This window comes from Anas acuta, chromosome 13 (genome assembly GCF_963932015.1).
Source record: "Anas acuta chromosome 13, bAnaAcu1.1, whole genome shotgun sequence".
In the NCBI taxonomy this organism is placed as follows: Eukaryota; Metazoa; Chordata; class Aves; order Anseriformes; family Anatidae; genus Anas; species Anas acuta.
In genome coordinates, this window is record NC_088991.1 from 7,206,504 (window position 1) to 7,217,397 (window position 10,894).

Consider the following 10,894-nt stretch of genomic DNA (forward strand, 5'->3'; position numbering starts at 1 on the left):
GGGGGGGGGGCGGGGGGGAGAGAGAGAGAGAGGGAGGAGCCGGATGCTGCGGGGGCGCCGCGCAGTGGCCACGCCCCCCCGTGAGGTGACCCCGCCCCCCGTGAGGTGAGGCGGCCCCGCCCCCGGCGCCATGCCGAAGGTGGTGTCCCGCTCCGTGGTGTGCTCCGACACCCGCGACCGCGAGGAGTACGACGACGGCGAGAAACCGCTGCACGTCTACTACTGCCTGTGCGGGCAGATGGTGCTCGTGCTGGGTGAGCGGGGGGGCGGGAGGGGGGCCGGGCAGGGAGCCCCCCCTGACAACCCCCCCCCCTGACGGCTCGGTGCCGCAGACTGCCAGCTGGAGAAGCTGCCCATGAGGCCGCGGGACCGCGCCCGGGTGATGGACGCCGCCAAACACGCGCACAAGTTCTGCAACGCCGAGGAGGAGGAGAGCGTCTTCCTGCGCAGGTGGGGGGCCGGGGGCCGGGGGGCTGCCGGGGGGCTGCGGGGCGCCCCGCCGGCCGCTCAGCCCCCTCTGTGCCCCCAGGCCCGAAGGCATAGAGCGGCAGTTCAGGAAGAAGTGCGGCAAGTACGAGATTCTTCACCCTTACAGTACCCCTCAACCCTTAATTTTTGCTCCTGCGTGGCGGTGGCTTCCCCTTAGCATTTTTCACACTGCTAGGTAGCTGTAGGTAGGTAGTATATAGGTAGGTAGTATAGCTGTACTGGGTAGTATAGGAGGCCAGAACGCACGTTTTCTCGCACACAGATGTGTTTCTGTTCCAGGTGTGGACTGCTGCTCTTCTATCAACACCAGCAGAAGAACGCTCCGGTGACGTTCATCGTTGATGGCGCTGTGGTCAAGTTTGGGCAGGGCTTTGGGAAAACAAACATCTATACGCAGAAGCAAGAACCTCCCAAAAAGGTAACCTGCTTTAGAGCAGTAAAAAGGCTGTCTGGGCTTTTCAAAGAGGTGTGAGTAAAATCAAATAATAGGGGAGGAAAGAAAAAAAAGAAGAGGAAGAGAAGGACCTGTAAACAGTGACTCAGTTGTGCATCTTCTCCCTGTCTGTTTGCCTTAAGTTCATGATGCAAGAGGTCGCTGGAGCTTGGAGTCCTAGCACTAAAAAGCAAAACAAATTTGGCAGTCTGGACATTGCCTTATTTTGGGGCTCAGTTACCAGAAAGTTTCCATTTGTAAATAGATGAGGCTGGTAATCTGAATGGTGATTCTCAAAATCTGGCTAATCCACTGCGTGTCAGTGAATTTGCCTCTGATGATGACAGCTCTAAGCTCAGAAATTGTTGGGGATACTTCTGTGCCAAATACAGAGTTCAGGAAATCTTTATGACTTGTATGAGCAGTTTTAAAAGCTTTGGAGGAGAAATAGCCCCTAGTGGCACAACTCTTCCCGAGTTTAACAAAATACTTTGCTTCTTACCTAGGTGATGATGACCAAACGGACCAAAGACATGGGCAAGTTCAGTTCTGTCACGGTCTCCACAATTGATGAAGAGGAGGAAGAGATCGAAGCAGTGAGTTTACTCTGCCCTTGGTGGCAGTCCTATGGGAGCTGGGCAGTTGTCCCAGCTGGCCACCGATCAGAGCCGATGGTCGTCTCACTGTTGGGATGAGATGTTGATGCTTTAGGGTTTGCTGTTGCAATGGGGCGCTCTGTGTGTTGCAGAGGGAGATTGCAGATTCCTACGCGCAGAACGCAAAAGTGATCGAGAAACAGCTGGAGCGGAAGGGAATGAGCAAAAGAAGGCTACAGGAGTTGGTGAGTGCTTTGTACAGAGTTGAACACAAGTCTCAGCAATCAGTTAGCTTTGCACACAAGCTATCTGGCTGGTCAGACTATGAGTGTAGAGACTGTATGGCACAGTCATGTGTAACAAGTAGCTTTGGGAGGACCATTTTTCCTTTACAGGTTGTGTAGAGATATTTTCTACCCCTCTTGAACGTAAAATCGTATGCAATTACCTATAGAGCTAACTGAAGAGCAGACAGCAGAGATTTTGCAGGGAGACCTCCCATGGCCTGTTAGACAAGGAGCATGGAAGCAGGGCACCATGCTGAAGCTTTGTCACTCAGGGCACCCTTAATGCCGTGCTCTCAAGCCTGCTCGACAGAGCAGGTCTCTGCCAGGAGGTATCAGGGCAAACTAACACCGTAGTGGAAGATGTGCCAGCTCAGCTGCTGCCTTCTTCAAGAGTGCCTTGAAGAATTAACAGCAAGAACGTTACAGCTGATCTTACCTGCTGTAATGGGATAGTGGGAGATGGGAGGGGGGGGAGAAAAACATGCAGCATCCACCTTAGGATAGAAGGTGTGAAATTGTGTTGTGTGCAGTTACTTTGGGGCTTTTTATAACTTGAAAGGTGGTGCTCCCTTTTGGTACCACAGGGGAGGAGAGGCAGAAAAAGGCTTGAACTACTCTTGTGAGAGGCTTGCAGTGGTCAGATAAGAAGGGCAGACTTCACTGGAGCACTGAAAGGAAACGTTTCCAGACATTATTTAACTGTGTCATTTTTCTTCATCAGGCTGAGCTGGAAGCCAAGAAAGCGAAGATGAAAGGAACTCTGATTGATAACCAGTTCAAATAAAGCACTCTACGTCTGCTCTGTATTTGGAGACAGGTGAAAACTACCAGGAACTTCAGCGGGTTTGTTCCCAAAGACCTTGTTCAAGAGCAGTGTGCTGCAGCCAGCTTGGAGGATGAGTACCCCTCTGGTGTAGGCGATGCTCTCCTGCCAATTTTATTAACTCAAATAGCACTGGGGACTTTGCTGAAACTGCTTTTCTGCACAATGGCAAGCAGTTCCAGCCAGAATATTTAGTTTTCAGAAAATCTTTGCTCGATGCCTTTGTGAGTTCAGTGCACCTTTACATATCTTTTTATTTTGAGAATTTTCAAATGTGTAAGACACCCATAAATGTACTGGAAGGTAGGACAATTGTACAACAAAGAGATCGTTACAAAAGTAAGCTATGTTCTTGTTGTTCATTTGGGTATTTTTAAAATGTGTTCAAAACCTGCAGCATCCTCAGAGAGGTGCTATTTCAACACAGGTTAGAATGACTCTGATGCAAGGTTTGGGGATCAGGCTGCTTCTCACCCTGAGCAGCAGAGAGGCTGTCACAGGCAGTCAGCGCAAGCTTGGCTGGAGGTCTTAGTCCCTGGTGAACATTGGAAAGCTGCAGTTGTACAGAATTACACTGCCCGTTACGAGAACATGAAGTCAACCCTATTTTAAGCTACTGAAAACAAAACCTGCCCGGTATTACACCACTAATGAGTACAAATATATAGCTGGAAACTACTGCGATGATTGCTGATCATTTAAGGTAGAATACATTTGCATCTCTGAATGTTCTGCAAAACAGTAGTTGCAGGTGTAAAACACGGAGAAGAAAACTTGTGAATGCATTGACCATTAAGGACTTGGACAAAGACAACAGTAAGAATCTGTATAAAATGCATTGTTTGGGAAATACTACTTTGTATACCTCACATGATGTTAACTACACTTCACCCTGTGTCATCCCCATGTCAGTGTTGCTCTATATGGGATTAAATATCATGTTATGGATTTGAACTAAAATACTTCTTCTAGTGCGTCCTTACTCTTCTGAGTATGGTAATGACAGTGTGTACGATACTTCATTTCTCACAGTTCTTATGAAGGATTTCCTATAATCAGTATACATTTTCCATCTGCCTTTATAACCTTAACTGGGAAACGGGTCTGCTTAGATGAAGGACGCGTGCCTCTTCCCTTGGAAAATTAATGTGTGAGGGAGGGAGGGAAGGAGCTGGCAGCTTGGGTGGGATGTGTTGGTCAGCGCTGGAAGGCAGAAGTCTGGGTGCTGATTAATGCTAGGATGGGGAAACACATACTCAAGTTAACTCGAGCAGTGCTGATCTTGCGCAGAGCTGATCTTCAGCTAATCTGAAGCCTGTTTCTAGAGCCCTCATGAAGTGTTTGGTGCCTAACAGCTGGGAAGTGCTGGACAAATGAGTGGGAACGCCTCCTTTACACAAAACCCTTTTCCAAGTGCGGTAGCACAGTCCAGCCAGGTGAGGGCCTTAGGGCTTCCTGGGAGCAACCCAAATCCCTAAATAACCTCAAGTCAGCCTCCCTCCAGGGAAATATTTCTCCCTGGACCTCTGGAAAGGGCAGAAGACATCCATCATTTATACACAATGTACTGCTGAATTCACCTGCCCATTCCTCTGAAACTAGGTGTACTTAATGGTGAACACCTGTATTCAATTTTCTTTAGAAATGTTATTGAAATTCCAAGTAGGAGCCAAAAATGGAATATAGCTTAGAAGTTTGAAAATCGATTTTGAAAATGTGACGTCAGATTGGATGCAGACTTAATCCCCAGGTGTCATAAAGGATGAAATGTGGTCCTGCTCCAAGAGACACCAAGACTAAGAGCCCACTCCAGACTAGTGTGACTTGTGTACCTTCCTCTGGAAACACCGAAGAGCAACGCTCAAGTGTGATGTTGGCCTGGTACTAAGTCTACCACATACCTGCCAGGGTTTTGGTAGCCTTAAAAATGGGGTGCAAGTCCAGGTGGGGTTAGGAGTGGAGAAAAAGCCAGTTGGAGTGGGACTGCCAAAGCCAGGCAGGCAGGAGAAAAAAAGAAGAAAACCAAAAAAATAGCAGGGAACCTGTTAAATAAAGACACAGCTGCAGGTCTTGGGCTAAGAATCAACCAACAGTTAGGTAAAGCTTACAGTTACAGTTAGGGTTAAGGTTGAGAGGGACAAAACATGGGGCTTCAGCTGAAGTGGGGCTGTAAAGGGGCAGCCAGCAGGGCTGGAACATCTCTGCAATTTGATGAGGCACAAAGAAGATATGGTAAGCACGCTGCTCAGCACCAGTTGGCCAAAGTAGCTATTACAACCATCACCAATTTCTCCAGCTGCAAATCTCAAGCCTGAGGCAGTGTTAACAGCACAGCAAAAGCACTTTTTTCTCACTTTTAGAATACCAGCCTGTGCACAGCAAGTGTTTGTTTCATTCTTGTAATTAGAGAGCTGCCTAGTTCATCTCAGGACTCTCATGGACTCGGTCAGAAAGGGGAATGTATTCTGCCAAGCTTGCCAGCTCTTTTATATTTTTAATACGCTCTAATTATGCAGTGTGTGGCTGAAACATCTACAAAACAGACTCTGACATGATACATTATTTAGCGTGTATTTCTCACCATGCTTAACTAGCCGTAGGTCACAACAATTTAAATCAAGTTGGGGTTTTCATTTCTAGCTCTAAGTTAAAAGATGTTATCTGACAACTGCAACAGGAAGCAGGGGCTCCGAGTTGAAGTGCTCGATTTAAAACAAAATGTCTTGTTACAAATAAAACTAGCTATTCTGTGAAGTTTCTTACACCCTGGTAGGAACTGGTTAAGCTGCAGTGTTCAGACCAGACAAAGGTCAGATTTTGTGTTTCCATAAAGAACAACCTTAATTTTTATATCTCTTTAAATGGAGGTGAGTATTTTTTTTTTTTCTTTTGCTGAGCTTGTATGTAAGAACTTGTCCGGATGTGGCGGTAATGCAAAGCAAAGCAGCATGTGAATTCAAAGTGGAGGAGGAAATGTACTCCAAAAATAATGTCACACACAGCCAGTCCTACCTTAATGTGTTTCATGGGTTAGTCCATTCCAATTTCCAAGAGCCTCAGGAACAACATGGTCTGAATTGCCGTGTCAGGGTAATTCCATGCATAGCAATGCTGCCTTATTCCTCATAACCTTTAAAAAAAACAAAATCCACACACAGCTTGTAAACATCAAACAGAAGCAATAACCAGAAATCCCTGGTGTTGATTGCAGTTGGAAATGGAGGTGATGCAGCATCCCCCTGCTGCCACCCCATGCACAGGGGCAGCCCAGGAGTGCTGGGCAGGGCTCCAACAAACAGCACCCACTGGGGCCAGGCCAGGCGCCTGTTAAACATTGCTGGAGCTCTTCACGCGCTCCTGCAGTGGTGAAAGGGTAACCCAGGTGAGCTGGCACAGAGGTACTCAGCTCCCCAGCTCCATGTGCAGCCTCACGGGGTGAAGCCACCCAAAAATGTTCAAAGCTCAGCCTCAAAGCACGAAGGAGGTAAATGTTTCTGGCCAGCTATTACAGCTCGCCCTGGGCTGTGCGGGTCCTGGTGTACAGACAGCTCGCTGTGACTCCCTGGGCTATTGCAGTGGCTATTAATAAACACAGCAACTTTTTTTGGTGCCTGACAAGGCAAGCAGCTGGGGAACAGTGCTGACAGACCAACCTGAGCCCAACCAGGCACAGCTTATGCCAGTGCTATCCAAAAGGCCCATCAGGCTGCATACAGGCAGGCCCACGGCCCAGGCCAGCCCTGCCACTATTTCATCTGCACCCAGCTGCTGCTACGCATATCAAAGTCCGATCTGCTTGTAACTTCTGTCCCCACCACACTGGGTTTTGGGTGGACGTCAAGGGATCGATTTACCCTGCGTCCTCCCCCCTCTCCAGCTGTGGCCAGGCCAGGCCACGCAGGAGCTGCTCCAAACATTTAGCACCGCTCGGCACCTGCCCCGGCCCCTGGCAAATATTTAACACCACCCCGTGCCCAGCCTGCCTGCGTCAACAGCTCGTAAGCCGGGGATTTACAGCCAGGAGCTGCCGCCAGAGAGGCTGGGAGGAAAGCGGCACCACGGGAGCTCGCCCACCACAAACGCCAGCAAAGGTGCAGCCCCTGAGGAGCAGAGCATGGCCTGAGGGACGGTCGATCCTCCTCACAGGAAAATTGTGATTAAAAAGAAAACCCCCACAATAACAAAGCCCCTACCTCTTCAGAGATGTGTTCCTGTAACAGGCAGGCACAGCAACAAGCCCCTGGCCCCCAGCCCACGCTACTTGCTGAGGCACCAGAGGTGCCCCATGGGGCTGGCCTGTGCTCCCAGCACGGGAGGAAAGCCTTCAGAAAGACCCTTTAAATCCAGGAGAGCTCAGCAGCAGGTGGCGATAACCTCTGAGAGCCCTTAATTAATTGTGTTTGCACAGCCTGCTGGGGCCCAGCACAGTGCCCGCAGCTGGTGGCACGGCTCTGCTGCTCATGGGGAAAGCTCCAGCTCATTTTGTTCCTACCGCAGGTAGTGGGGAGAGCTCAACCACAGGAGCCTGAAGATGGTTGAAAAGCAGCAGCCGAGGCTCTTGTGGCCTTGCAGCCCCTCTGGCACCCACAGAGCCCCGTGCCAACCTGTGCCACTGTCCCCAGCCACAAAGTCACTCAGCCATTCTCACCAACCTGACCGTGCTGGCTGCGGGCGGCCAGCACCGCGCTTACACCCAGCTGCCCCGGTTCCATTTCAGCAGTAACAACAGCTCCTGCCCTTTGGCACACAAGCACGTGTCTACCTGCCTCGGACAGCAGCTGAGATCAGTTTCAGTGATTAACTGTTTCCAGCAGATCTAAGCAGCCAGAGGACCAAAGAAAAGAGGCAGCGAGGAATCACCCACTGTCGGCCTGGTGCTGGCTGCACGCAATCCAGCAGCTGTGCTCGGGCAGCTCACAGACCCCAAGAAGTCTGGGTAAAGGCCAAACCACACACGCTGGGAGTCTCATTTTCCCCATACTGCCCCAGCAGCACAGAGGAATTTCCTCCCTCCTCCAGATTTGGGTCTGGGAAAAGCTCAGCTTTCAGGGGGTAAGTGATGGGTCTGGAGAGCTGGCTCCCTGCCTGCTGAACCCCACAAGGCCACAGGAACCACCTTCTACGTCCCAGCAGCGCAGCACCTCTGTGCAAGGGTGAATCTAGCCAGGGGCTTTAAAGAAAGAGCAGCAATTACCTGCACTTATTTTCTCTGGCTGGGTTTTAACATGTCCAAGTAGGGAGTTCAGTTTCTAAGCCAGAGCATGTGATGCCAGCTCTTCTCTTCCAGACTGCAGTAAATATTCCTTCGACATTTTCCCAGTCTCCCAGCTCAGTAGGGAGGGCCGATGCTTTGCAGAAAAAGGTTGGTTTGGGCACTTCACATTTTTAAAGAGGTTTAATCAATCCCACAGAACAGACATGCCAAAGGCAGGACTGCTGGCACAAGGCCAGCACATCCCCCTTAGTTACTACCAGTCCCCATTGCAGCACCCACTGCTGGCCTCCATCAGGGAGGAAACGCTACGCAGCTTTCTCTGCAGACTGCATTGTGTTCACCTGCTGGAGACCAGATGCAGTCTTCCTCCTCTACAATCACTATGCAGAGGTCCCTCACCCCCCTCACACTGCAGCTGCTGTGAGAACAAATACGAGACAAGGTGAATTGGTGTCAGATTTTTATTTCTTTGTACTCTTTAAACAGGAGTGACTGAAATAGAAACCATGTTTGAGTCCCATTAGGGGGAATGACTTGAGAAAGACAGGGCAGGCGGTTGCCCCTGCCCCATGCCAACCTGTATAAATATCTGTCACTTATTAGTAACTAGACAGTTTTCATACAAGTCCATGAATGGTCATAGATAACATATTATAACATGCCAGTTCACAACAAGAAATAACTTATGTGTACTTCTTGATTTCATCATACAGAACTAAGACAAAAGCACCACCCATTCCTCGGAGTACATTCGACCATGCACCTTTGAAAAATGCCTTGGAACCCTCGTCTCGGGCAATCTTCCGCCAGCAGTCGATAGTGCCGGTGTACATTATGTCAGCTGCAGGAAACACACAGCGTTAGGAATCAGGTGCCCACGACCCCCAAAATCCAAGTCAAAGAGGCCTAATGTATCTGACAGTTTTACAACCTCAAGTACATTCCATTTCTTGACTTACTTTCCCCAGTACTATCATGTTAGAGAAAGAGATGGCCCAGGAGATATGCTGTTGCTGCTGGATTACCCCCAGGAGACACTGGAAGGACTGGTTTGAGCAGAAGGCAGCTACTGTTTGCTAGACACCAGCACTTCCACAACCAAAAGCTACTGCAGGCAGCCAGGCTGAGCCTGCAAGTAGGGACGTTGCTTCCTGGCCCAGAGACGCTAGTTTGCAACATCCTTGGACAAGCTCTGCCCTTCCTACATACTGAAATAAACCTGACTTGTGCGTGCCACTTTACAAGAATGCTGCACAGACTGATCTGTCTGCAGGCAGATCTGCCTGACAGCTACTTCTGCAACCCCTCCTTTAAACTGCAGGGTATGTGAGGACATCAACAGGTTTTGGCAAAAACCAAAAAGCTCTGTCTTCACCTCAGATCCACCATCAACTGTTGATTCTGTTATGCCCAGCATTTCCCAACACAAGGAGGTAGAAACTTACTTCCTTTACGCCCAGACTGCATCATCATGCGACGACGAACCGTATCGAAAGGATAGGAGGTCAAACCAGCAACAGCGGTAACCGTCTGAGCGATCATCCAGCTCACAACGATGTGGGTGTTCTTTGGGTCAGGAAGCATTCCTGCAGAAGAGAGGTTTGGCGTGAGAACAGCAGGTGAGCCACCAGCACACACACTACAGGTCTGCTGCAGGCCTGCAACTCCATTTTAGCACGATTTCACTCCACCTACCCTTTGCAGTGTCATAGATGCCAAAGTAGGCAGCTCTGTAGATAATGATGCCCTGGACGGACACGTTGAAGCCTTGGTAAAGGCCCCTGAGGCCATCCGACCGGAAGATTTTCACCAGGCAGTCACCAAGCCCGCTGAACTCTCGGTCGGCCCCAGCTTTACCCACATCGGCTGCCAGGCGGGTTCGGGCAAAGTCAAGGGGGTAGACGAAGCAGAGGGAGGTAGCGCCGGCGGCGCCCCCGGATGCCAGGTTACCGGCAAAGTACCGCCAGAACTGGGTCCGCTTGTCCACGCCACCCAGAAAGATCTGCTTGTACTTGTCCTTGAAGGCGAAGTTAAGCGCCTGGGTGGGGAAGTACCGGATCACGTTGGCCAGGTTGCCGCGCCAGAAGGAAAGGACGCCCTGCTCCCTCGGGATGCGCACCACGCAGTCGATGATGCCCTTGTACTGCTTGTCGGCGGCGATCTGCTTGCTGGCGTGCTGCACCTGCGGGGGCCGACACACGGCCGTCAGCTCCGCTCCCCGCGCCCACCCGCCGCCCCCCTCCCCATCTCCTTGCGGCGACCTTGGGGCGGCCGCGGCCCCCATCACCGCCGCTCACCTGCAGCAGCAGCTTGACCCTCTCGATGGGGGCGACGGCCGTCTTGGAGATGGCTGCCGCCACCCCTCCGGCGAGGAAATCCTTGAGGAAGGACACGGCCGCATCTGCCATGGCGGGAGGCGGCGAGGCGAGGCCGGGCGAGGCGCGGGCGGGAGGCGGCGCTGCGGCGGTAGCGGGGCGCGCTGCCGAAATGGCCGCCTTATATAGGGGCGGCGGCGGACACGTGGGCGGTGGCGCGCCACAGCGCCGCGTCCCGCCCGCCCATTGGCGGAGAGCGGGGGGCGGGACCGCCGCAGCGGGGCGGGGCCGGCGCGGCAGCCAATGAGAGGCGGGGCTCATTGTAGCGTGCGGGAAGCGCCGCGGCCGGCCGGGGGCAGCGGGCAGGGCCGGGCCGGCAGCGGGAGGCTCCGCAGCTGCAGTCCCGGCTCGGTGCTGGCCGAGCCCCAGGGGCACACACGCCACAACTGCACCCGAGTTACAGGGCGCACACCTCAGCTGAGCCTGCAGGTCAGCCCTGCTGGCAGCTTCGTGCTTATCGTGCGCCATTCCCCATGGATTGGCCGCTGAGGCACCTCGCCGCAGCGCTGGGGCTCTCCCTGGCACCTTCTGGGGGATTTGTCACCAGTAGATGGGACTGCACAGTGCTGATAAAAGGTTGATAAGTGATTCATAGCTCTTCAGAGTACAAAGGGGTTATTGGCATGTTGGAAGCAAGTTAGAGGTAACTTTGACTCTGATGAGGCTGGAAGAGCTG

The 10,894-nt window shown here is 51.8% G+C and overlaps 2 protein-coding genes and 1 long non-coding RNA gene across 4 annotated transcripts; 1 reads left to right on the forward strand and 2 right to left on the reverse strand.

Annotated features, from left to right (window-relative positions):
• The first annotated feature begins 93 nt into the window (after positions 1-93).
• Positions 94-2,971, forward strand: STEEP1 (STING1 ER exit protein 1). Of its 2 annotated transcripts, XM_068697626.1 has the most exons (7): positions 94-254; positions 333-450; positions 530-571; positions 769-907; positions 1,429-1,518; positions 1,671-1,763; positions 2,527-2,971. In XM_068697626.1, the coding sequence occupies exons 1-7, from the start codon at positions 131-133 to the stop codon at positions 2,587-2,589; spliced, it is 669 nt and encodes a 222-aa protein (XP_068553727.1). In that variant the 5' UTR covers positions 94-130; the 3' UTR covers positions 2,590-2,971. The 2 variants fall into 2 exon arrangements, with proteins under 2 accessions (XP_068553727.1, XP_068553728.1); XM_068697627.1 differs by lacking the exon at positions 530-571.
• Positions 2,844-7,720, reverse strand: LOC137863973 (uncharacterized). Its single transcript, XR_011101242.1, has 2 exons — positions 7,281-7,720; positions 2,844-5,758 (listed from the first exon to the last, which is right to left on the reverse strand). It is a non-coding gene; the product is annotated as an uncharacterized lncRNA (long non-coding RNA).
• A 570-nt stretch (positions 7,721-8,290) lies between these two features.
• On the reverse strand, positions 8,291-10,322 carry SLC25A5 (solute carrier family 25 member 5). The gene is made up of 4 exons (XM_068697620.1): positions 10,141-10,322; positions 9,539-10,025; positions 9,289-9,429; positions 8,291-8,684 (listed from the first exon to the last, which is right to left on the reverse strand). Exons 1-4 carry the CDS (start codon positions 10,249-10,251, stop codon positions 8,527-8,529), a joined length of 897 nt encoding a protein of 298 aa, XP_068553721.1. The 5' UTR covers positions 10,252-10,322; the 3' UTR covers positions 8,291-8,526.
• Between the last annotated feature and the right edge of the window lie 572 nt (positions 10,323-10,894).

Coding starts and splice junctions, on each gene's coding strand:
- SLC25A5 (XM_068697620.1), bottom strand. CDS start 10,251: ATGGCAGATGCGGCCGTGTCCTTCCTCAAGGATTTCCTCGCCGGAGGG. Junction 10,026..10,140: donor GGGTCAAGCTGCTGCTGCAG/GTGAGCGGCGGT, acceptor CGGCCCCCGCAG/GTGCAGCACGCCAGCAAGCA. Junction 8,685..9,288: donor GCAGTCTGGGCGTAAAGGAA/GTAAGTTTCTAC, acceptor TGTTTCCTGCAG/CTGACATAATGTACACCGGC.
- STEEP1 (XM_068697626.1), top strand. CDS start 131: ATGCCGAAGGTGGTGTCCCGCTCCGTGGTGTGCTCCGACACCCGCGAC. Junction 908..1,428: donor AGCAAGAACCTCCCAAAAAG/GTAACCTGCTTT, acceptor CTTCTTACCTAG/GTGATGATGACCAAACGGAC. Junction 1,764..2,526: donor AAAGAAGGCTACAGGAGTTG/GTGAGTGCTTTG, acceptor TTTCTTCATCAG/GCTGAGCTGGAAGCCAAGAA.